The sequence below is a fragment of the Herpailurus yagouaroundi genome, unplaced genomic scaffold (genome assembly GCF_014898765.1).
Source record: "Herpailurus yagouaroundi ecotype Mexico unplaced genomic scaffold, PumYag 161, whole genome shotgun sequence".
Taxonomy (NCBI): domain Eukaryota; kingdom Metazoa; phylum Chordata; class Mammalia; order Carnivora; family Felidae; genus Herpailurus; species Herpailurus yagouaroundi.
Window position 1 is genome coordinate 17,547,405 of NW_024412402.1, and position 23,497 is coordinate 17,570,901.

The 23,497-nt window shown below is 38.5% G+C and overlaps 1 protein-coding gene across 5 annotated transcripts in view; it reads left to right on the forward strand.

The window, feature by feature from the left end:
• The window catches only part of FAM118B (family with sequence similarity 118 member B), a 48,546-nt gene that overhangs the window by 3,803 nt on the left and 21,246 nt on the right, over positions 1 to 23,497 (forward strand). For 4 of the 5 annotated variants that reach the window (XR_005792983.1, XR_005792985.1, XM_040483478.1 and 1 more), the window contains exon 2: positions 19,697 to 19,789. Coding sequence is in view for 2 of the 5 variants with exons in the window: in XM_040483478.1 (XP_040339412.1) it covers positions 19,704 to 19,789 (86 nt within the window). In the remaining 3 variants the exon portion in view is untranslated. Of the gene's footprint in view, positions 1 to 7,800; positions 7,841 to 19,696; positions 19,790 to 23,497 lie in introns of those variants that run through there. The other variant, XR_005792984.1, reaches the window with a different exon arrangement.

A 23,497-nucleotide genomic window follows, 5' to 3' on the forward strand; every position in this document is an offset into this window, starting at 1 on the left:
TGGGAGGAATTGTATTATCAGTTATGTTTGTTAAGTCCGCTTCTAATTTATTTCTCTCTTATGTGCCTTTATGCTCTTAGCTAGTTTATATCTAAGGATCATACTTATCCTTACAAAGTGGCCCTTCTAAAAGTTTGTAAAAAGTAGTTAATTGATGAAGAGATGGGGAATGCTTTTGTCACAGTGTTTTGACCTAATTAGATTATGGGCAGTTTTGCTCTGCCTCTTTAGAAGATAGAGAATTTCTTTAAAAAGTGTATTTTTAATGTTTTCCATTATAAAAGTAATACAAAAAATGTGTAAAATAGTAACAAAAAAAGATGGGAAAAAATCATTCATAGCTCTGTTTCCCAAATATGGTTAAAATGTTTTTTCTCAGGTTTTTTTAATCTTGCATTTTTTTTTCTTAATTGTAAATTCACACATTTATAGAAGTAGAGAATATAATGAACCCCATGTTTCCATCTGCCAGTTTCTACAACCAGCCAATACAGGGCCACTCTTGTTTTCCACCCTACCCTGATCTCTGAGATGGTTTTAAACCATTGGTAAACACGTCAGTATGTATCTATAAAAGGTAAGCACTGGTTTTTACCAAAACCACAACACCATTATCACCCTTTCAATATATTTCTTAGTATCATCAAGCAAGCAGTTGACACATTTTCAGTTGGGTTTCTCTTTTTAATAGTTAATTTGTTTGAATTGGGATTCAAGAAAAGTCCGCATATCATGCATATTCTTTTAATTAGAAGAACAAAACTGTGGGCATTCAGAGGAGACGTGTGGCCTGTACCTTAAAGGTGCTTGGTACACTGGCTTAGAGCTTACACTTGGGAGTCAGAAAGATGGTTTTGGAATCCTGGCTCTGCTACTTGCTGGCTGTGTAACCTCGTGCAGGTTACTTCTCTTACTTTAGATTTTTTACCCTGTGAAACGTGGATGATGTCTGCCTTAGGACTGCTGTAAGGAGTAAGTGAGTTAATGTGGACTAAAGCACTCGTGTAGAGTTTAGCACATAGTTAAGGCTCAAAAAATATTAGGTATGTCCTGCATACAGTATAGCACCAGGTGTATAGATTTGTTTAAAAGGTCTTAAACAGGGTAAGAATCAAGGGGTATGGAATTTAGTCTAATTCTGCCACTTAGGTGATACACTTCAGTGTTTCAGACCTTACTTAAATTGCACACCCCAAAAAGCAGGTGGGGTGAACAATGATGATTTCTAAAATCCCAGTGCTTGCTAGAAGTAAGTAAGGCAGCTTGGTATTTTTAGAAAGAGACTGAGGTTTGCATCACGCTTTGCCATTTATAAGTGTTAATTCTCCTCAGCTTCAGTTTTTTCATATGTATAACGGAATTAATACTACCTAACCTAGTATTGTTGCAGTAAGTGGTGAGATCAATATATATATGGTGCCTAGCATGTAGAAGATATTCAAATTATTAGTCAGCATTTCATGATTATAAGTTAAAATAAGATCATTACGTTAGAGTATTTTCAGTTGTGAAGAAATATGTATTTTGTGGTGTTTATATAAATGAAGATGAACAGAGTATCTTAAGGGAAAAGGAATATACATTGGAAGGGTGAACATGGAAACCATGTTTCCAGAACATGAACAATGGAAAATTGAGGGACTGTTCAACCTTTGTGGTTGGATAAAAGCCGGAGGATGTCAGGGTCCCTAGAGAAATTTAAGAAGGTATTTGCAACAACTAGTTGCTTAAGTTGAATAAACCTGTTTTCTGCATTATTTGAAAATTTGAACAATAAGTGAAAGAAGTAGATTGTTGTTTGTGTGTTTTTCAGTTGTTAATAATTGGAACATGCTGTAAGTGTTTAATAATACTGTTAGGGTAATGAAAATAACCTCCACTAGCAGTTAGTAGGAGAGCTGTAGTGTAACTGAGTTAGAAAACCAAATACAGGGGTGCCTGGGTGACTCAGTCGGTTGAGTGCCTCTGACTTCGGCTAAGGTTATGATCTCGTGGTTTGTGAGTTTGAGCCCCGCATTGGGCTCTGTGCTGACAGCTCAGCCTGGAGCTTGCTTTGGATTCTGTGTCTCCCTCTCCCTGCCCCTCCCTCACTCGCTGTCTCTCTCTCTCTCTCTCTCTCTCTCTCTCTCTCAAAAATAAATAAACACTAAAAAAAATTTTAAAAATTAAAAAAAAGAAAGAAAACCAAATCCACGCTGGAGTCTACTGATCCCAGTATACTAGGCAACATTTCCCCATTTTAATTTTGTTTTTTATCAAAGTAATTCACGTGTATGGTTTAAAGAGTCAGGTAGTGCTAAAAGACTTAATGGGAAAAAAAGCCATTCCCTCCATTCTCCCCACCTCATAATCTCATTCTTTAGAGTTAGCCCCTCTGTTATTTTTTTTTTCTTTCCTTAGGTATTATCTTCATATTTCTTTCTTTCTTTCTTTTTTTTTTAAATGTTTGTTTATTTTGGGTGAGAGAGTGCGTGGCTGTGCACGGGAGGGAGAGAGAGAATCCCAAGCAGGCTCCGTGCTCGGCATGGAGCCCCAGCTGGGGCTCAGTCTCACAGCCCTGAGATCACAACCTGGGCCAAAATCAAGAGTCGGACGCTTAATGGACTGAACCACCCAGGCACCCCTCTAAATCATTTGATATGTTATTTCTTGCTTTTTTCTCCCTCCAGTGTTTGGCCTGTTGAGCTAGATGCTTTGTCTCAGCTCCACTCTTGTGTTTAGGTTGACCTTTGCCTGTTTTTTCCCCACATACCTACATACCGTTAATTTTTTTCCAGATGCTCAAACATAATTGTCACATTCTTACCAGTAACCTTTTCTGTGAGCTCAGATGTGTCACTTGATGTTTCCTCTGGAGAACTACTATCCAGGTATATCATTCAGGAACATGGGCTGTCACCCATGTCCCATTTCTTGGCTTACATCTTTATTTCCTAAGAAGTATTTGCCCACACACTTGTTTGATAGTTTGGAAATGTTGCAGAATTCTAGGTTGGAAGTAATTTTCCCTCAGAATTTTGAAGGCATGGCTGTACAATCTGGTATCTGTAATTGCTCTACAGACATAGCAATTCAAATCCTTTTTTTATGAGACCTCATTTTATTGGGTTTTTTTTCCCCCTCTCTTACTGGAAGCTTTGAGAATATTCTGTCCCTGATGTTCTGGAATCTTTTAATGACATACCATGGTGTGAGTCTTTCCTCAACTGTTGTTCTGGGTATTCAGTGGACTTTTTCATTCTGGGAATTCATGTCCTTCAGTTCTGGGACATTTTCTTCTATTATTCCTCTGATTTGTGTCCCTCTCCATCTCTTCTTTTTCTTTGATTCTTTTTCATAATATCTATTCTTGCTATGTGGATAGGATAACTTCAAAGAGGACCCATTAAAGTTTTTCAGCTTTTGCTCTCTGCATTGGAGTAGGTTTAAGATCTATTGCCAGAATGAATATCAACCCCCAAATAATGGCAAGCCCTGCATGTGAGAAGAGCTTAGTGCTTCACCCCTCAGTTTTGTAGATTGCATGAAGCCATGTGCTCCGGGACTGGGCAGGATCTAGCCTTCCTCACACTCCCTCCCAGTTCCCATTCATCCTGATTTCCTCACTGCCCTCAGGCACTAGGAATGTACTGCTGCTTTATTCTGTAGAAACCTCTACTGCTGCTCTTTTGATGAATCCGTGAGCTATTTGGGTACTGTTCAAAGTTCATTTTACTAGATAAATGAAGAAAAGTTGAAAGAAAAACGAAAAGAGGAGCTGGTGTGTAATATAGAAAATTTACAGTGTAAAAGCAACTGCAAACTCTAGCAAAGTTTTTTTGAATTGATGAGCATGAAACCAGGATGCTTGCACTTTCTCCGAGAGTTTCTCTTGAAAACTGCCAAAATATCAACACATAAACCAAAATGTCAGCAGTTGTTATCTCCAGGTAGGATTACAGGGTGGTTTTCATTTGCTCTTTGTACTTTACTGTACTTAACATATTTCCTGCAGGGCCTAGGGGGGACCTTTTCCTCTCTGGTCAAGGAGGAGGGGTGCTTTCTTATGCCAGATAAAGTGTCCATGTCCCTTGGGCTCAAGCTGCTCAGCCCACTCTTGCTTCTCCCTCCAGGTCCTCCCTCCATCTAGCACTGACCTCCTTTGCACTTTTAACAAAGTATGTTTTTAGGTCTTCCTAACCTTTTTTTCTCTCACCTATTTTATTTCCTCAGTTTTCACTGCTACTTTTTAACACTGATGCTACCTGCTCAGCAAAGCAGTGCTTTTAAAGCTGTTTCTTCTCCCTTAGCCTGATCTTTCTAGTTGTTCTGGTGGCCTCTGTGGCAGATGATACCTTTTCTTTTTTTTTCTTTTTTTTTTTTTTTAGCTTTCAGATTCTTGGTTCGGGTCTAAATAATGCTTTCATCTTGAAGTTCATTTCCAGATCAAAGAGAATATTTTTGAGTTAATTTTTGTTAGAAAAAAGCAAATATCCTGAAAAGAATATCAAGCCAGATTAAGGTTAGAAGCTAAAACCACTTTCTTGAGTTGCCTGTCATTTATCATTCTCTTGTTCTTAAGGATGGTTGAAATTGCTTTCTAAGTACATTCCTAAAGTATATGATAGTTCTTTCAAAATCAAAAAATAATTGTGTTGGTGCTTGCAACAGAAAGAGGTAAATAATCACCTGTAACCCTGTGACCCAGAGATTACTTCTACGGGTCATAGACCTAACACCACATGATAAGGAACAGATTGTTGAACTGTTTTTTGACCTTTAAGTTTGAAGTATGTCTTAAAGTACCTTAAAGTATGTGAAGGACTGTGTAACCCAGGTATCTCCTGGGTCTGAAACACAGGAGAGATCTGAGCTGAAGATTGAGATATGGGAGTTGCTAGCATTTAGTTGGTATTTTAAATCATTCGAGTAACTGGAAGGGGAGGCGAGGGAATACGTGAAGTGATTATATGGAGAACTGAAAGCAGTTTGCTGAGGACCCTCAACATTTAGGGATTAGATGGAGGAGGAAGAAGAGCTTCCTCTAGAGGGACAGGAGGAAAATCCTATGTCCAGAAGAGAATGGAATTAAGTGTCAGATGTTTCCAAGACCTAAAGGAAGATAAATACTGATTATTTCACTGAATTTTGCCATGGAGGGATCTGTGTCCCCTTTTCTTGATCTTCCTTGAACACAACTGTTAATCTTTACCACATACAAACATATTAAACTTAGCACCAATGTGTCATAAATAGTTTACAGTTCTGTTTCCCCTAAAAGGTGAAGACTTTTGAAGGGTATGGCCCTTCAGGGTATGGTCTTAGTCACCTTTGTGGAATAGTGTTGCATTGTGTGTTCACAGCATGGACTCTGGAATCAGCCTCCCAGTGTATTAATAGCTGTGTGACCTATAGCAAGTTACTTAACATCTCTGATTCAATGCCATCGTCTGTGATGTCTGTGGTGTGTGATGATAGTAGTGTCTGCTTCACAGAAGAGTGAACATTTTAAGGTGTAGACACCAGTGCCTGGCTCATTGTAAATATTATGTAGTGTTTGGTGGAGGGGAGCTGGATGTGGTGGTAATAACATTGCTAGCATAGTGCCTGGCATTTAATGGACTTTTGAATGTGAAAATTCAACAACTTGGGACTAATACAATCCCTGTCATTTTCAACTCTGTAAGCATATACAGAATGTAGCCATAACCAGCCATAGGAAAACTGTAGAATAAATAGAATAGAATAGGAGAATAGAAGTGGACAGAGTTCAGTGCATGTAGCTTTGTTTTATAAAACAAATCTATAGACTTTTTACAAAAGTACTCAGTTTCTTTTCATGTGGTGGGGAAGGAGAAAACTGAAAGACGAAGATTTCCAAAGCAGGTGAGAATTTTTATGTGTAGTGCTGAACATTTGTTGTAAACAGGTAGCTGGTGGATATCAGTCACAGAAGGTATTTGTGTGGCATAAAATAACACTTCACCCATTCATCTTGTTTTTACAGCTTATAGAATTAAAAGTATCTTTTAGACCTTAATTGGATCTCTTAAACCTTACATTAATTCATGGTAGGTGCATACTCATTCAGCCAGAAAATATTTGAGCATTTACTGCTCTGTATAGACTCTTAACTATATAACAGAGATTGTGCTAGGGGCTGGGGATAGGACTATAAATAAGACCAACTGTACTTGTCTTTAAAGAGCTTTAATTCTTAAGAGAGAGGCCAATAATTGCAGGTGTTAGAGATGCCGACAAGGAGCCAAATGGGGTGAGGGGGGGCAGATGACCAGCCCCTGTAAAGTAACAGGTAAGCTGAGGATTCAAGGATGGGATGGAGCCAGAAATACTTGTAGAATATACCACCCTGAGCCGTGTTCAGTGTGTGGGCCAGGACAGTGTGTGTCCCATGTGGCTCTAGAGCCTGGTGAATGAGGGAGAGGGCTGGATGGGATATTGTGAAGAGGGCTACAGATGTCAGATCAAGCCTGTCTTGTAGCCTTGATGTAAGAAGTTTAATGTTATTAACCACAGTGAGAAGCCATTGAATGGTTTTAAACTATGACTTAATCCAATTTGTGTTTTGAAATCCCTTTTGCTGCTACATAAGCTTTTCTTCTTCTCTAGTCATGTGTAAAGAAAGTACTTTAGATAGATTTAATCTATAAAATACAGAAACTGATATCTTAGCCCAAAATACTGATATACTGATGTCCTTGAGTCATTTGCCAGAAAGAGTTCTTGCCTTAAGAATCCACCCTTAAGAATCAGTTTACATCTTAGATATCAGAAACTTGAGTTACAAACATAAAATGATTCATGTATAAAATTGTTCAATTAGTGACAGAGGATAGTCTTGAAACCTTAAGTCTGAAATCCTATTGCCTGCTAGAATCAGATTACCGTCCCTCATTGTCATGTCTGGAAAATGATAGTCTGAATGTTGATTTACTGTGCACACAAGTGTTCACAGGAATGTGACTTTTCCCATGTTTCACTTAAAAAAGAAACGGTCTTTCATGGTTTTTGCTGTATTAAAAGCATTAATGGGAGGGACGTGCACCTGGTTATCTCAGTTGGTTAAGCATCTGACTCTTGATTTTGGCTCAGGTCATTATCTCATGGTTCACGAGTTCGAGCCCCACGTCAGCCTCCACACTGACAGTGTGGAGCCTGTTTGGGTTTCTCTCGGTCTCCCTCTCCCTGCCCCTACCACGTGCTACCTCACTCTCTTTCTTTCAAAATAAATAAATAAAGAAAAGCATTAATGGGGTGGGTATTTCTCTTAGTAGGAAATGCTTTTTCTGTCATGTGAAATTCTTGTAGTTCTAATCATGAGCAGCATTTTGCATTTGAGTTAATTCATTCAATAAATATCTGAATGCCTACTCTGTTCCAGGTACCGTTCTAGGATCTTGGGGTATATTGTGAACTAAACAAAGATTCCTACCTTTGAAAAGCTTACTTCCCACTGGGAGGAGACAGATGACCAAAAATAAACATAATTAGTGTATTTATTATACTAATCATAAAAATAATTAGTACGTCAGAGGGTGGTATGTGTTTTGAAATAAAAACTAGAGCAGTTAATGCGTTGAGTGGAGAAGTTGCACATTTATTTATTTATTTATTTATTTATTTATTTATTTATTTTTAACGTTTATTTATTTTTGAGACAGAGACAGAGCATGAACGGGGGAGGGTCAGAGAGAGAGGGAGACACAGAATCTGAAATAGGCTCCAGGCTCTGAGCTGTCAGCACAGAGCCCAATGTGGGGCTCAAACTCACCGACTACGAGATCATGACCTGAGCCGAAGTCGGACGCCCAACCGACTGAGCCACCCAGGCGCCCCAGAAGTTGCACTTTTAAATAGGGTGGTCGGGGTAGCATGATTGAGAAGGTGTGATTGGAGCAACGACTTGGAACTTGGGAAGAGCATACCAGGCAGAGGGAACAACGAATACAAAAAAAAGCCCCAAGGCCAGAGTGTACCAGGCTTGTTTGAGGACCAGGAAAGAAAGAGGCCAGTGTGTTCAGAGGAAGGGAGGGAGTTCCTTGGCTTTCTAGGAACAAGTTTCTCCTCAATTTCAAAAAAGTTCATAAGCCAAAATAAATGAATAAGAGGGCATAGAATTTCCATCCTTCAAATGTTATGTAGATGGTAATTGATGAATACCTAGGTTCATGTCTTGAATCTGGTAATTCCAAAGTAACACATAATTTAAGTTAATTTCATAGGGCAGCTAAACAAAAAAAAATATTTTTCTATCAATAAGAAATGATGTTGGATCACATGCTTTTAAGACCTAGCATGTCATAGAAACTGAAACTTAACATTATAGTTTATACATTTCCAGATTAAAAGTCAGAAGGCTTTGTTTTATAGCAAAGATGGCAAGGGTGTGCCAAATGTTCTTGTCTTTAAGAAGGGCAGTGGTAGCCTTGAGGTTTGGGCTTAGGGAGAAAGTGCCCTTTAAGAGCAGATTTGGTTTACTTCCCTGATTTCTTTCAAACTCAGTAGCTCTAAATCCTTTTAACATTTTTTTAATGTTTATTTTGGGAGAGCGCACAAGAGACCAAGGGACAGAGAGAGGGGAAGAGGGAGAGGTGGGGGATGGGGAGGGACAGAGAGATAATCCCAAGCAGGCTCCTTGCTGTCAGCACAGAGTTCAGTAGGCTCAAACTCCAGAACCTTGAGATCATGTGACCTGAGCCTAAATCAAGAGTTGGATGCTTAATCGACTGAGCCACCCAGGCACCCTTCCTTTTAACTTTTTTAATTAGGTGGTCTAATTTTCTGTTTTGACTCTGTGCCGTTTTCCTTGTTTTTTCTTAAGTTTCCAGTCTAAATAAATCATTACATTCATAAGGTCCTCAGCAATAACAATCTAATAGAGTATAGCCTATGTCCCATGCATACCAAGTGTATTACATTGGTATATGTATTCAGTGTCCTTTAAAAAAAAAATTAATGTTTACTTTTGACAGAGAGTGCACACATGCTCACGAGTTGGGGAGGGGCAGAGAGGTGGGGACAGGGGATCTGAAGCAAGCTCGGTGCTGACAGCAGAGAGCCCAGTGTGGGGCTTGAACCCATGAATGAGATCATGACCTGAGCTGAAGTCAGATGCTTCACTGAAGGGGCCACCCAGGTGCCACCAGGGTCTTTTGTTTCCGAAGCACAGTGCTTTAAAAAGAACCAGTTCATCCAGGACAATCACTGGAGTTATTCCACCCGTACTTGCCATAATCTTTTCTCATGTTTCTGAATTTTGTTTTTCATAGAGTATCTTTGTGTACTTTCTTAAACTTCTTTATCATCTATTCCTTTCCCAATGTGTCATGGTTGTTTTTTATATTTGAGTCCTGTCTGTGAATTGGTGTTCATTGTTTCTAGCCTAGTTTCCCCTGAGGTTGAAGTTGAAGTAAGATCATTGAAGAAAATGCTCAGAAGCATGGGTCTTTGACTTTCTGAAGCAAAACATTCTGCAGTTGACCCTTGAACAACACAGGTTTGAACTGCATGGGTCTCCTTATATGCAGATTTTTTTTTCATCATGATAAGTGTACTCTTTAATCCCCTCCCTGCCCACCACTCCTCTGGAAACCATCAGTTAGTTTTCTATAGGTAAGAGTCTGTTTCTTGGCTTGTCTTTTTTTTTCCCCCTTTGCTCCTTTGTTTTGTTTCTTAAATTCTACATATGAATGAGATCATATGGTATTTATCTTTCTCTGACTGACTTATTTCACTTAGCATTATACCCTCTGGCTCTATCCATGTTGTTGCTAACGGCAAAATTTCATTCTTTTTTTATGACTGAATAATATTCCAGTGTGTGTCTATCACTTTTTCTTTATCCATTCATTTATCGATGAACACTTGGGCTAGTTTCATAGTTTTGACTATTGTAAATAATGCTGCAATAAACAAGGGTGCATGTATCCCTTTGAGTTAGTGTTTTCATATTCTTTGAGTAAATACCCAGTAGTGCAATTCTTGGGTTGTAGGGTAGTTCTATTTTTAATTTTTGAGGAACTTCCCAACTGTTTTCCACAAAGGTTGTACCAATTTGCATCCCCATCAACAGTACAAGAGGGTTCCTTTTTCTCCACATCCTTAACAACACTTGCTGTTTCTTGTTTTATTTTAGCCATTCTTCCAGGTATAAGGTGATACCTCATTGTAGTTTTGATTTGCATTTCCCTGATGATGAGTAATGTTAAGTATTTTTAATGTGTCTGTTGGATGTCTTGGGAGAAATGTCTGTTCATGTCTTCTGCCCCCTTTTAATTGGATTTTTTGGTTTTGGGGTATTGAGTTGTACCAGTTCTTTATATATTTTGGATACTAATTCTTTATCAGATATGTCATTTGTAAATATCTTCTCTCATTCAGTAGGTTGCCTTTTTGTTTTGTGGATTGTTTCTTTCATTGTGCAGAAACTTTTTATTCTCATGCAGTCCTAATAGTTTATTTTTGCTTTTGTTTCTCTTGCCTCAAGAGACATCTAGAAAAATGTTGCTATGGCCAGTGTCAGAGAAATTACTGACTGTGTTCTTTTCTAGGATTTTTATGGTTTCATGTCTCATATTTAGGTCTTTTTTTTTTTTTTTAAGTTTATTTATTGTGAGAGAGAGAAAGAGAGTGAGGGAGGGGCAGAGAGAAAGGGAGAGAGAATCCCAAGCAGGCTCCTTGCTGTTAGCAAAAAGCGCAGCTCCAGACTTGAACTCGTGAACCATGAGATGATGACCTGAGCCAAAACCAAGAGCTGGACATTTAACCAACTGAGCCACTCAGGCACCCCTCATATTTAGGTCTTTAATCCATTTTGAGTTTTATTTTTGTGTATGGTGAAAGAAAATGGTCTAGTTTCATTCTTTTACATGTGTATGTCCAGCTATTCCAACACCATTTGTTAAAGAGACTGTCTTTCTCCCATTGTGTATTCAGTCCTCCTTTGTAGAAGATTAAGTGGCTGTATAATTGTGAGTTTCTTTCTGAGTTTTCTGTTCTATTTCATTGATCTATGTGTCTATTTCTGTGGCAATTCCATACAGTTTTAATTACTTCTGCTTTGTAACATAACTTGAAATATGGAACTGCGATACTTCCAGTTTTGTTTTTCTTATACAAGATTGCTTTGGCTATTCATGGTCCTTTGTGGTTGCGTACAAATTTTAGGATTGATCTAGTTCTGTGAAAAATGTCATTGGTATACTGAAAGGGATTGCATTAGATCTGTAGATTGTTTTGGGTAATATGGACATTTTTTTTTAAATGTTCACTTATTTTTGAGAGAGCACAAGAAGGGAAGGAGCAGAGAGAGAGGGAGACCTAGGACCCAAAGCAGGCTCAGCACTGTCAGCATGGCCCCCAATGCAGGGCTCAAACTCATGAACCATGAGGTCATAACCTGAGCTGAAGTGAGATGCTCAGCAGACTGAGCCACCCACGTGTCCCAGGTAGTATAGACATTTTAACAATATTTGTTCTTCCAACCCATGGGCACGGAGTGTCTTCCCATTTCTTTGCATTGTCTTGAATTCCTTTCATCAGTGTTTCAGAGTTTTTAGAATACAGGTCTTTCACCTCTTTGGTTAGGTTTATTCCTAGATATTTTATTGTTTTTGGTGCAATTGTACATGAGATTGTTTTATTATATACAGATTTGTTTTTGATAAATATAGGACACTACTGTAAATGCATTTTCTCTGCCTTGTGATTTTCTTACCATTTTATTTTCTTTAGCTTACTTCATTATAAGAGTACAGTACATAATACATATAACATACAAAATATATGTTAACCAACTGTTCATTTACTGGTAAGGCTTATGGTCAACAGTAGGCTATTATTGGTTTGGGGGAGTCAAAAGTTATGTGTGAATTTTCGACTGAGCAGAGGGGTTTGGGGTACCCCCCATTGTTCAAGGTTCATCTGTACTTTATGCTCACTGAAAAAAAGGAAAATGGTATGCATTCATAGAACTGCAAATTAGAAGTGCTTTTGAAAACATTGCAGGGCTTTTTTTCCTTCTTCCTCCAGATAGGACTGTATATGAATCACCCAAGAATTTAGCATTCTTACCCTCTTTTTTGTTAAAAGGAAATATCACAATCTCTTTAAGCCACCAATCCATTGCCATTCTAAGTGGGAAGTTCAAGAGCCTAGCATTTTGGTAGACATTATAGCTTTATTGTATGACAAGATTAAAAGAAATTGAATACACTCAAAGTGAGCTTATTCTTAAAATCACTCTTGGGCATTCTGATAACTGAGTTTTTAACATAATTAACCTAAGATAGGTGTCTATTCAAATTTTTCTTATGTTTATTTATTTATTTTTGAGAGAGAGAGCAAGCACAGAGGAGGGGCAGAGAGAAGGAGATAGAGAATCACAACCAGGCTCCAAATTGTCAGCACAGATCCAAACACCAGGCTCAAACTTACAGATCCTCACAAACCGCGAGATCATGACCTGAGCCAAAATCAAGAGTCTGACACTTAACCGACTGAGCCACTTAGGTGCCCCTATTCAATTATTTTTTATCTGCTATATCTGTTAAAGTTAACTGTGCACTTGAACATGAACTTGAAAGTAATGAATAAGTTGAACCTCAGTAATTTTTTTTGTTTATCTTAATGTTGAAGAACATTTTCTTTTCCTTTTAGTTAACTCTAAGTAATTGTAAAACAAATCTACTTTGTGTCTTATATTCTGACCTTGTTTTTGCTGTTTAATGGAATTTGGATTACAAACCCACAATGTGGGGACCTCTGAGGTGTTTCACCTTGTGTTAACGTGAATTCACTTAATCATTATTTTAAAAAAAATTTTTTTTAATGTTTATTTTATTTATTTTTGACAGAGACAGAGACAGAATGTGAGTGGATCAGGGGCAGAGAGAGAGGGAGACACGGAATCCAAAGCAGGCTCCTGGCTCCGAGCTGTCAGCACAGAGCCTGATGCAGGGCTCGAACTCACGAGCTGTGAGATCATGACCTGAGCCAAAGTCGGATGCTCAACCGACTGAGCCACCCAGGCAACCCTATCATTATTAACATTCAATACACTTAGGGCTTTTTTTTAATGTTTATTTATTTACTTATTTGGACAGAGAGCGAACCTGAGCAGGGGAGGGGCAAAGAGGGGGAATGAGAATCCCAAGCCGGCTCCCTATTGTTTATATCCGTTATTTTCAATTATAAAACCAAAGTAGCATATCACATGTAAGGAGCAAAATTGTTTTTTATTTTTGTTTTTTTTTATTTTAGAGTGAGCATGGGCAGAGACAGAATCTTAAGCAGGCTCTGCGCTCAGCACAGAACCCAGTGTGGGACTCCATCTCACAAATCGTGAGATCATGATCTGAGCCCAAATCAAGAGTTGGATGCTTAACCGACTGCATTTGCCAAACTTCATGTTGTCAAAATAGAACTTTTTTTTTAATCGTCAAACTCAGTACTGTTTGAGTCAGAAATCCTCAAGAAAGTAAAAAGCAGCAGGGAGTGGAAATTAGGTGGCATAATCTTAGTAAACGTTTTTATTTTTATTATGACAGAAAAGTCTTCCCTTTAAGACTTGTCAAATTAACTCAAAGAGCAACACTCTGTAATGAGAATATCTTCTGGGGTCGCCCAAACTGGGATGAATCTACATTTGTATGCAGCAGTATCCTGTGTGCTCTTATGGCAAGAACAGTAAGCCCTTGAGGGTTTCTCCACACTGTCTTCAGAGGAGAGATTTAGTTTTCAAGGACTCCATAGAACATAAAACCTTGCCCTTAAAGATTTACTTAATCTCATTTTCTTTGAATAGTCTGTGTCATTTGTGATGAAATTGTCTGATTGTACTATTTAATACGTGGAAAATATTTTATTAAAAAGTCTCCTTCCAGGGCGCCTGGGTGGCTCAGTCGGTTAAGCATCTGACTTCAGCTCAGGTCATGATCTCACAGTTCAAGAGTTTGAGCCCAGCGTGGAGCTCTGTGCTGACAGCTCAGAGCCTGGAGCCTGCTTCGGATTCTGTGTCTCCCTGTCTCTCTGCCCCTCCCCTGCTTGCCCTCTGTGTGTCTCTCTCTCAAAAGTAAAATTTTTTAAAAAGTCTCCTTTCTTAGCAACACGTGTTCTTGTTTTCAGGATATACCTTCTCAGAAGCTTCACAGGAGAGGAAGCAGTGACAAAGAAGGAAGTTATTTTTTGCATGATAAAATCATCAACTTTAGTCACCAACTTCTAATTGAAATGAAATTTTAATTTGGGTGTCTTACTATTCCTTCTTAAAACAATTTTGGGGGCACCTGGGTGGCTCAGTCAGTTGAGCATTCAACTCTTGATTTTGCCTTAGGTCATTCATGATCCCAGGGTTGTGGGATTGATCCCCCGCATCAGGCTCCATGCTGAGTGTGGAGGCTGCTTAAGATCCCCTCTCTTTCTCATTGCCGCTCTCGCCACTCATGCTGGCTCTCTCTAAAATAAAATTTTTTAAAAAATTGAAAAAGAACAATTTTATTCCTTATATATATGTGATGTGTTACTTTGGTTTTATAATTGAAAATAACTGAAACAAATAACATCTGAGCTCTTGAGCCTGGAATACCAATGTGGTTGATTTTAGGACTTGAATAAAAAGACCATAGAATTTGGGGTAAACCTCTCAATTCCTTAAAGTTTTTCAGAAACCCTACCTCTGATGAGGTCGTTCTCATATTGCTCATATATGGGTCATTGCTTGGTAAAATACCAACAGTAAGTAGTGTCAGTCTGGCATTTTATCAGTGACTACATTAAAGCATATTTTCAGGAAATAAGTGTGACAGATCTTATGTGACAGAAGATAGAGGATATCAGGCACATACAATTTAGATACAGAAGTAAGAGCAAACTAAGTTAACCAGAGGTAGAGGAAACACTTTAAGACTGGGGGGTACACAGGAATCCAGTCCTCACATATAGTTCTTATATATCAGTTTCACCTCTCTGTGTTATTAGGAAGAAATGGAAAGTTTGTTTTACACATTGATAGGAAGGGGTGCAATCTATGTTATAGAACTGAATTCATCAACTACTTTAGTAAAATTAATTTGTTAATTGGCAATGAGCTTGTTGCTTTTGTATTACTTTTGTAGTACTTTATACTGGATATCTTTTCCTTCATTCCTCCCCCATAGTTACTGAAAACCAGATGTGTTGGAATTAGTCCAAAAGCCACAACTAGAAGGATTTGGTTTCTTCCAAGTCAGAGGGTGACTATCTTTTTCTCTTAAAAACTGAAGTTAACCCTTTTCTGTGTTTATGCTAGAGAAATAAGCCAGTCTTTATTCTAGTCAAGGTTTTATATATTTAATAGAATGGGGGAGAGCTTACTGTAAATACAGCTGGTCTTTTATTTTTTTTAAGTTTTTTAAATTTTGTTTATTTTTGAGAGCGAGTGAGTGGGTGAGGGGCAGAGAGAGAGGGAGACACAGAACCTGAAGAAGGCCCCAGGCTCTGAGCTGTCAGTACCGAGCCTGACGCAGGACTCAAACTCACGAACTGTGAGATCATGACCTAAATTGGATGCTTAACCCACTGAGCCATCCCGGCACCCCAGAGCTGGTCTTTTAAGGCAAGAGATGTACCACTTCCTCAAGCTAGTCATTTGTAGATTTTTTTTTTATTTCCAGGCAAAAATGCCATCATTAGAATTTTTCTCTCCTTTTGATTTGTTCTGTCTGCCCATATACCAAAATGTATTATCCTGAGTTCCTTTTGGCCTGTCAGTTGTTTGAGCTGAAGATTACACACTGGAAGCCTGGGGAGAGACCACGAGGTCAGCGTGAAGAAAGCAGGCTGGGAGACCTCACTCTCATTCTTCAGGGAACCAGATTTTGCTGTCATTGTAGCACCAAGAGCAAGTGCTACTGCGATTTTTCACTGTTTTCAAATCCACAAGTCCTCTAGTTTATATGAAGTTAATTTCAGCCCCCTTTCCACTTGTCCTTTTTCTGTGTTCCTTAATGGATTTTTCCAAGGATGCTCGCCTTGATTTTTCCCTTTCATTCACGAGATAGAAGCATTCTATTTCTTGCCAAGCTGATGGGTTTCAAAGTGTATGTGTTCTATATGAAGACTTAGGCCTTAAAAAATTGTTAATGAGGTTGCTGTTACTTTCCTCAGCATTTACCAAATATCTGACTTTTATTTTGCTGAACTCTCTCGGCCTTGAAGGATTTTTCAGTGGCTTTAGCAGTAATTATAGTAACAAAGACACTGCCACAGGTGATTGCCTTTGTCTTCTTGTGGCAGAAAAGCTTTTCCCCCCTCTGTTGTACATAGCAAGTCCCCCTAAAATGAAAACTCAGTGATCACATACATAAGTGTGTGAACTAGTTGATGCATGTTAAGAATTCCTTGTCGGGGGGCCTGGGTGGCTCAGTCCATTAAGCTTCTGACTTCAGCTCAGGTCATGATCTCACAGTTTTGAGTTCGAGCCCCAGGTCGAGCTCTGTGCTGACAGCTCAGAGCCTGGAGCCTCCTTGGGATTCTGTCTCTCCTTCTGTCTCTGACCCTCCCCCACTTGCTCTCTCTGTTTCTCGCTCTCAAAAATAAACAATAAAAAAAAAAAAAAAAGAATTCCTTGTAAGATTTTCGTAATCATTGTGAAAGCTCTTTATGGGTAACTGCATGTTGTTTAGGGTAAACACTAAAATGGGTTTGTTTGTTTTTTTTACTGAAACAGTACTCTAGAAGAAATAGGATACGGTTTATGCTCCAATGCCACTAGAGTGTATATGTGAGATTGTATGAGGCATCCTTTTGCCTGAAGGAAAGATGTTATCCTGTTAGAAAACAGGATGTGTATATGATTACATCTAATGTGGCCATATTGAATTTCTTCTCATTTAGTTCCTAAATAAGAGGACCCAAAATGTTGCAGTAACAATTCTTAGGACCTGTTGGCCATATTCAGTTCTCTTAAATTACGTAGATAGAATAGACCTTAAGAATAGTTGACTCTGGGGGCGCCTGGGTGGCGCAGTCGGTTAAGCGTCCGACTTCAGCCAGGTCACGATCTCGCGGTCCGTGAGTTCGAGCCCCGCGTCAGGCTCTGGGCGGATGGCTCAGAGCCTGGAGCCTGTTTCCGATTCTGTGTCTCCCTCTCTCTCTGCCCCTCCCTCGTTCATGCTTTGTCTCTCTCTGTCCCAAAAATAAATAAACATTGAAAAAAAAAATTAAAAAAAAAAAAAAAAAAGAATAGTTGACTCTGGGGCACCTGAGTGGCTCAGTTGGTTAACCTTTCGACTTCAGCTCAGATCATGATCTAATGGCTCGTGGGTCTGAGCCCCATATTGGGCTCTGTGCTGACAGCTCAGAGCCTGGAGCCTGCTTTGGATTCTGTCTCCCTCTATCTGCCCCTTCCCTGCTCACGTTCTTGTCTCTCAAAAATAATAAATAAACGTTAAAAAAAAATGTTTTTAAACAAACAAAAGAATAGTTGATTTTGTAAAGAAAAAAAGAAAGCTTAGTATTCAGGTGTAGACACCAAGAATTTACCATCTGTTAGAATCCAGGGAAAGTGGCCTAGCATATTTTCCAGGAGAAAATGACACGACCAGTCTATGTAGATTAGTGGTGGTAGGGGGTACGTAACAAATGGCATCTGTCACCAGAAAAAGCTGTTTCATTCAGCTTCTGAATTTAGGTGAGTGCCATGATTATATCAGCAGAGTGCCTGGTCATATAGCAGCTATCAAGCATTACCCAGAATTATTTTGTGTAAATCTGTCTGGAATGTGGGATCTCCTTTTTTGATAGTTTTGGTGTGCAAATTAAAAACAAACAGGGGCACCTGGGTGGCTCAGTCCATTAAGCATCAGACTCTTGATCTCGGCTCAGGTCTTGATCTCAGGGTCATGAGTTCAAGTTCCACATTGGGCTCTCCCCTGGGCATGAAGCCTACTTAAAAAAAAAAAAAAGTGAGTTGCTAAAACTTGGAGGACACTTTTAGGTTGTAATAGAATGGTTCAGAGCATGAACTTGGAAGGCAGACTGCCTTGGTTTGAATTATGGCACCTAGCCTTTCTGTCCTTCAGTGTTTCTCATCCCTAAAATAGGATAATGTACTTAATAACTCTAAGCACTTCTCCAGTCTAGAGCCCAGGCTACACTTTAGAGTAGAAAATGACTTCACATAAATTAAAACTTAATGGAAATATTTCAGTATTTTAAATGGTGATTAACTTAGTAAACTGGGAAGGTGTTGACTAACAAATGATTTGTACATTTATTTATTTATTTATTTTTACAAATGATTTGTACATTTAAATGAAGGGAGGATGACATCTGGTATGCTTACATTTAACAAAATAGCTGGATTGTAGAAAAATTGCTTGCATTTCATTTGGTTGTTTTCTATTTGCCTCACCATAAGAATTTCCTGAAGATTCTGGAAATTCTGGTTCAGTAATTCGGGTTTGGATCTTGAGAACATACACTTTTTTAAGTCAATTGATAGATTTTTTTCTTTTAAAAACGTACACATTTAACAAATCTCTCAGATGATTATTAAGAGACAGTTTACAGAGTTAAGTATTATGTGTCTTCTCTGAACCCCAGCTGTCTGACCAACAGAATCAAAGATTTGACTAGAAAGATGGTCTGCTTCCTAACTCACTTTATGATTTTGAGATTCCTATCTAATGATTATGATATCAGATAATTCTATTACATGTGATGCAATATGGGGTGAGGAACTGAGCCTTCTATTTGCCAGAAAAATTAATTCAGCAAACTTTAAAAAAATGTCTCCATAAAGAAAAAAGCTTTCTCATAAAATAATAACCTTGAGATAATTTGTATTGATTCACTTAATTCTAAATATCGATAATGAAGCAATAATAAAGCACCCAAAACTCTGGTAATGTGTATTGTCTTTTGTTGGGTGTGTGTACACACTGTTTAAAATACTGCTGTTTTAGAATTACTGGTCCTTCGATTTAGCAAATTTACTAAAATTGTGAGCAGTTAAAACTTCTCATTACAATCTTCATTCTAATCCATGGCAATTCTCTTTTGCTAGTTATCCCATCACCTGAGCACAGTCTGTCATTTCTCATGCATCTTTGCTTGACAATCCATACCTTTCCCATTTATCACCGTGTCTCAGAGTCCACACTGTTGAGCTCCGGAGACATGCCTCACTGCCTGCCAGGACACACTTGTTCAGCAACAAGGAATGTCTAACAATCAGCAAATTAGTGTTGATTGTTCTATTCTTGACCCAGTGATTTCTTTAGCTGATAGTAGTAAGTAGATAATTGGGGGCTATTAGCACACTTATCCATGTGTTGTTTTTAATCCCCTGAGTCTTCCAAAGCCTATCTCATGGGAGAATAACAGGTATTTCTTAGGCTCCACAAAGTGATGGCCAGCAATTGACATGAATTGACACAGGTTTTTGTTTCGTTTTTGCAGGGTGGTGGGAGGGGTTGCAGGGGAGCCTTCAGGAACACAAACAAGATGACAGTATGGAGCACCAGTCATAATTTCAAGATGAATTGAGTTCCTGAAGTTTGGGATGCTCATTAATTAGTGGATTTCTCTTGAGCAGGGGATATCTCTAGAGCACCTTTAGGGTATACAGCTCATTAAAACTGTTTAATGTATATGCTATTTTGAATGGTATATATTACAGATCTAATTGTGGTCTGTGGTGTTTAATCTATTTTAGAAACTGGATGGCTTCTACAGGGAGCCAGGCCTCTGATATAGACAAGATTCTTGGATTCTTCAGTGATGGCGCACCCCCCACCAAAAAGCCCAGGTAAACAAGGGAAGGGAATCTGAGGAACACAGTAAATTACCAAACAGACTTGCCCCACATCCCAGTTGTTTTCAGAAGTTAATATTGGTCTTCATATAAAAATTAAATTATTTTTATTTTGGATTCAATTTTTATTTTTATCCAGGTCATAAATGTACATAATTTTAAAGTCAGTACCTGAAAGCTTATAATGCCTTGTCCCTCTATAGAGATAATCACCTGCAGCCTTTTAATTGATTTCTTTAATATTTCCATTCATATTTTAAAATACTTTGTATGTACTGCTGTTTTTTAGTGTTTTGGTTTTATCTATTTCCAGTTAAGAAAGATGAGGATTAGGCTTGCTTTTCTGGAGCCTCTCCTCACATGTTGCCCCCCTCCCCAGTGTGTTTTATATCATAATTTTTGGTTAAGTCAGTTTTTAATAGTTACATTACATGACTGTATAAATAGTTCATAGGTGAGCCTAATCGTATTTTGAAATTACACTTTTTTGTCCATTTTTTCCTCCAAGTTATTAAAGATTGTCTCTGTCTCTCTCTCTCTCTCTCTCTCTTTTTTTTTTTTTTTTTTTGGTTTGCTTTGTTTTCTATGTACCTATCATACAGGTGACAGAAGAGTCAATCTCTTAGATCTGCTGACACTCATCAGTAATTTACTAGTTTAAATTGTTTCGTGGGGTTTTCCTTTTGGACCATATTCTGCTGAGGATAGTTCTCCAGGCCTGCTGAAAATGGCTGATATTTGCCATTTTCCTTCCCCATGACCTCAAGGATTCCTCTTACATCTCTCCTGTATTGGAGCCTCTGTTTCCTAGATACCATGTCACCTTTTTGGTGTGGTCCTTCATTTTGCTGAAAACTATTTTCATTAGCTTCCTTAGTAAGGATTCACATGAGAAGGGTTTTTGGAGACATTTGCAAATGTCTTTATCATATTTGTACATTGATTTGATGATTTGGCTGAGTGTAGAATTTTAGGGAGGAAGTCATTTTCCTTAGAGTTCTGAAGTTACTGCTCATTCTCTGCTAGCAGCTAAGTCTTCTGCCAAAATAGGGACTCTGTGCTGATTCCCGGTCATTTGTGTCATGTGGCCTCTTGTTTTCTCATTAGAAGCTTGTAAGGATAGTTATTTTATTCTCAGCAACCTGAAATTTCATGGAGATGTACCTTCATATGAGTCTAGACATCAGGTGGCTCTTCAGAGCTGTCTACTGATAATTCATTTTTGAAAAATTTTTTATTTGATAATTTTCTTTACAGTTTTTTCTGTATTGTGTCTTTGTAGAACTCTTGGTATTCAGATATTGGACCTTCTGGAGTAGGACTCTAGTTTTTTTATATTTTTCTATTGCTTTTGTTTTTATCATTCTGTCTCAAGTAATTTTGTTTTCTTCCAACCTTACGAATTTTTTATTTGTTATATTTTTAATTTCCAAGAAATCTTTTTGTTTGCTCACCCCCCTCCTTTTTTTCTTAAGTTTATTTATTTATTTTGAGAGAGAAAGAGCAGAGGAAGGGCAGGGAGAGAGAAAGAATCCCAAGCAGGCTCTGCACTGTCAGCGCAGAGCCAGATGCAGGGCTTGAACTTAAGAACTGCAAGATCATGACCTGAGCCAAAATCAGTAGTCCGATGCTTAACTGAGCAAGCTGCCCAGGTGCCCCATGCCCACCCCTTTTATAGCATTCTTCGTTTGTTTGTTTGTTTCATGTTTATTTATTTTTGAGAGACAGAGTGAGACAGAACGCGAGCTAGTTCTGGAGGGGGAGGGGAAGAGAGAGAGGGAGACACAGAATCTGAAGCAGGCTCCAGGCTCTGAGCTGTCAGCACAGCCCAATGCGGGCCTCGAACCCACAGCCGTGAGATCGTGACCTGAGCAGAAGTCCGACACTTAACCGACTGAGCCACCCAGGTGCCCCATACAGCGTTCTAATGTTCATGTTTCATAGATGCCTTTTTTTTTTTTTTTTTTAATTTATGGAGATAACTGTTTTCAATTTTTCTTCTTTCTCTGGTATTGTCCCTTGTTTCCTGCAGGTTTTCCTTCTAGGTACTAGTTTGTTTAGATGTAACTCCCACATTGGGGGCTTTGTTCAAATGTAAGGTGACCTTTCTTTGTCTGCTCATATTTAAGAGAAGACGCTAAAGAGCCAGTTGGAGAATCTGTGTGTGTGTAAAGGACTTGGTCTCTCGTGCTTCATTGGGGGTGTCAAGCATGGTTCTGGAGCTGAGGAATCGCCGCCTGTCAGAACCTGTGGGTCTTTTCTCTCATGCTGGCCATTATCCCCAAAAGAAGATGAGTGGATGGGGAATAGCTTGCAGGTATAAGGTTCACTGCCAGTGTCTGAGAGTCTTCCTCTGGGAGAAGGGGGCAAAGGAGAGTCTTGCATTTCCTATGCTGACTTTTACTTAATCTCCTTCCCCAAGCTGTGCACAGTGTTCTCAAATACTCAACCTCTCTGGAGAGCAAGGCTCCAGTCTTAGAATTCTAACTGCTTCTAAGACAGCCTTGCAGTGACTTCTCTTATCTTGGCCCCACCTGCCCCTCTACCTTCAGACTTATTTGAACATTCCCAAGGTTCTGTCGAGGGAATCAGCTCTTACCTTACAACTTCTAAAATTTTGTGGGCCTGTGTTGTCTGCTGTCATCTTTTCCTATTCTGTTTTTTATGAACTTATGCCTTCTAAAAAAATGACTTTATAATTACTTAGTGGTTTTAGGAAGAATCAGAAACGAAAAGTGAGGCAAAATTACACCTCAGACCTATAATGGATGAGGTAAAAAATTCAAGTAATACAGCACAATCAAGTGAGAAGTAAAAATCATTGTTCTCCCCAATCCCCAGAGCTAACCACTATTAACAGTTCTTGTGAACCCTTCTAGAAATTTTCTGTATGTATTTTTTTATGTTTCAATATCTTAATTCCCTTGAACTGAAACTTATTTTTCATCATCAGTTTCTGATATCTATTGTCAAGTCTTTTCCCATAGACTAAACTTTTGAGATTGGGGACTTGATTTTATTCATAGGAACATCATTAGTGCCTACCCTTATGTCTAGTACTTTGTAAGTTTTTCATATTTGTTGAATGACTGAATGCAGGAGTTGGGGATAGGGAAGGCAGTTCTAAAGTTTGGTTTCCCAAAACAGGTTTCCCAAGGCTGTTTCTTACGTTATGCCAAAATGCGAATCCTTTTTCTATTTTATTATTTTGACAAAAGATTGAGAAAGGCAATTTCTTGGAAAACACCTACCATTAGCAAAAATTAAAGTGAATAAACATATTTCAAACACATTTTAATGTAGTTTCCAGATTGAAGGGGGGGGGGCCAAAACACAAAAATTGTGCCCCTGCTATCTCTTCAAAACAGAACTCTGTGGTGCTTCTCATGATAAGAAAGGAATGTTTTCTCTTCTTGTCGTATCTGTTGAATAGTTTTTTTCTTTGTTTTTTTAGGTAATGTGAAGGTCCTGTGTTTCACAGTTCTCTTAACTACTTTTTTTCTTCCTTCCTTCCTTTCTTTTTTTTTTTTTTTTTTTTTTTTTGCCTCAAGATAATCTGGAACAAAACCGAAGTGGAATTTGTTCCCATATTTGACTGTCTCATTCTCAATTTTATCTTAATAGTGTGTATGAAATCTGAGCTTAAATTTGGCTTTCTTTCATCTCTTCTTTTATATTTGCCAACAGTGGGAATTTAATTTG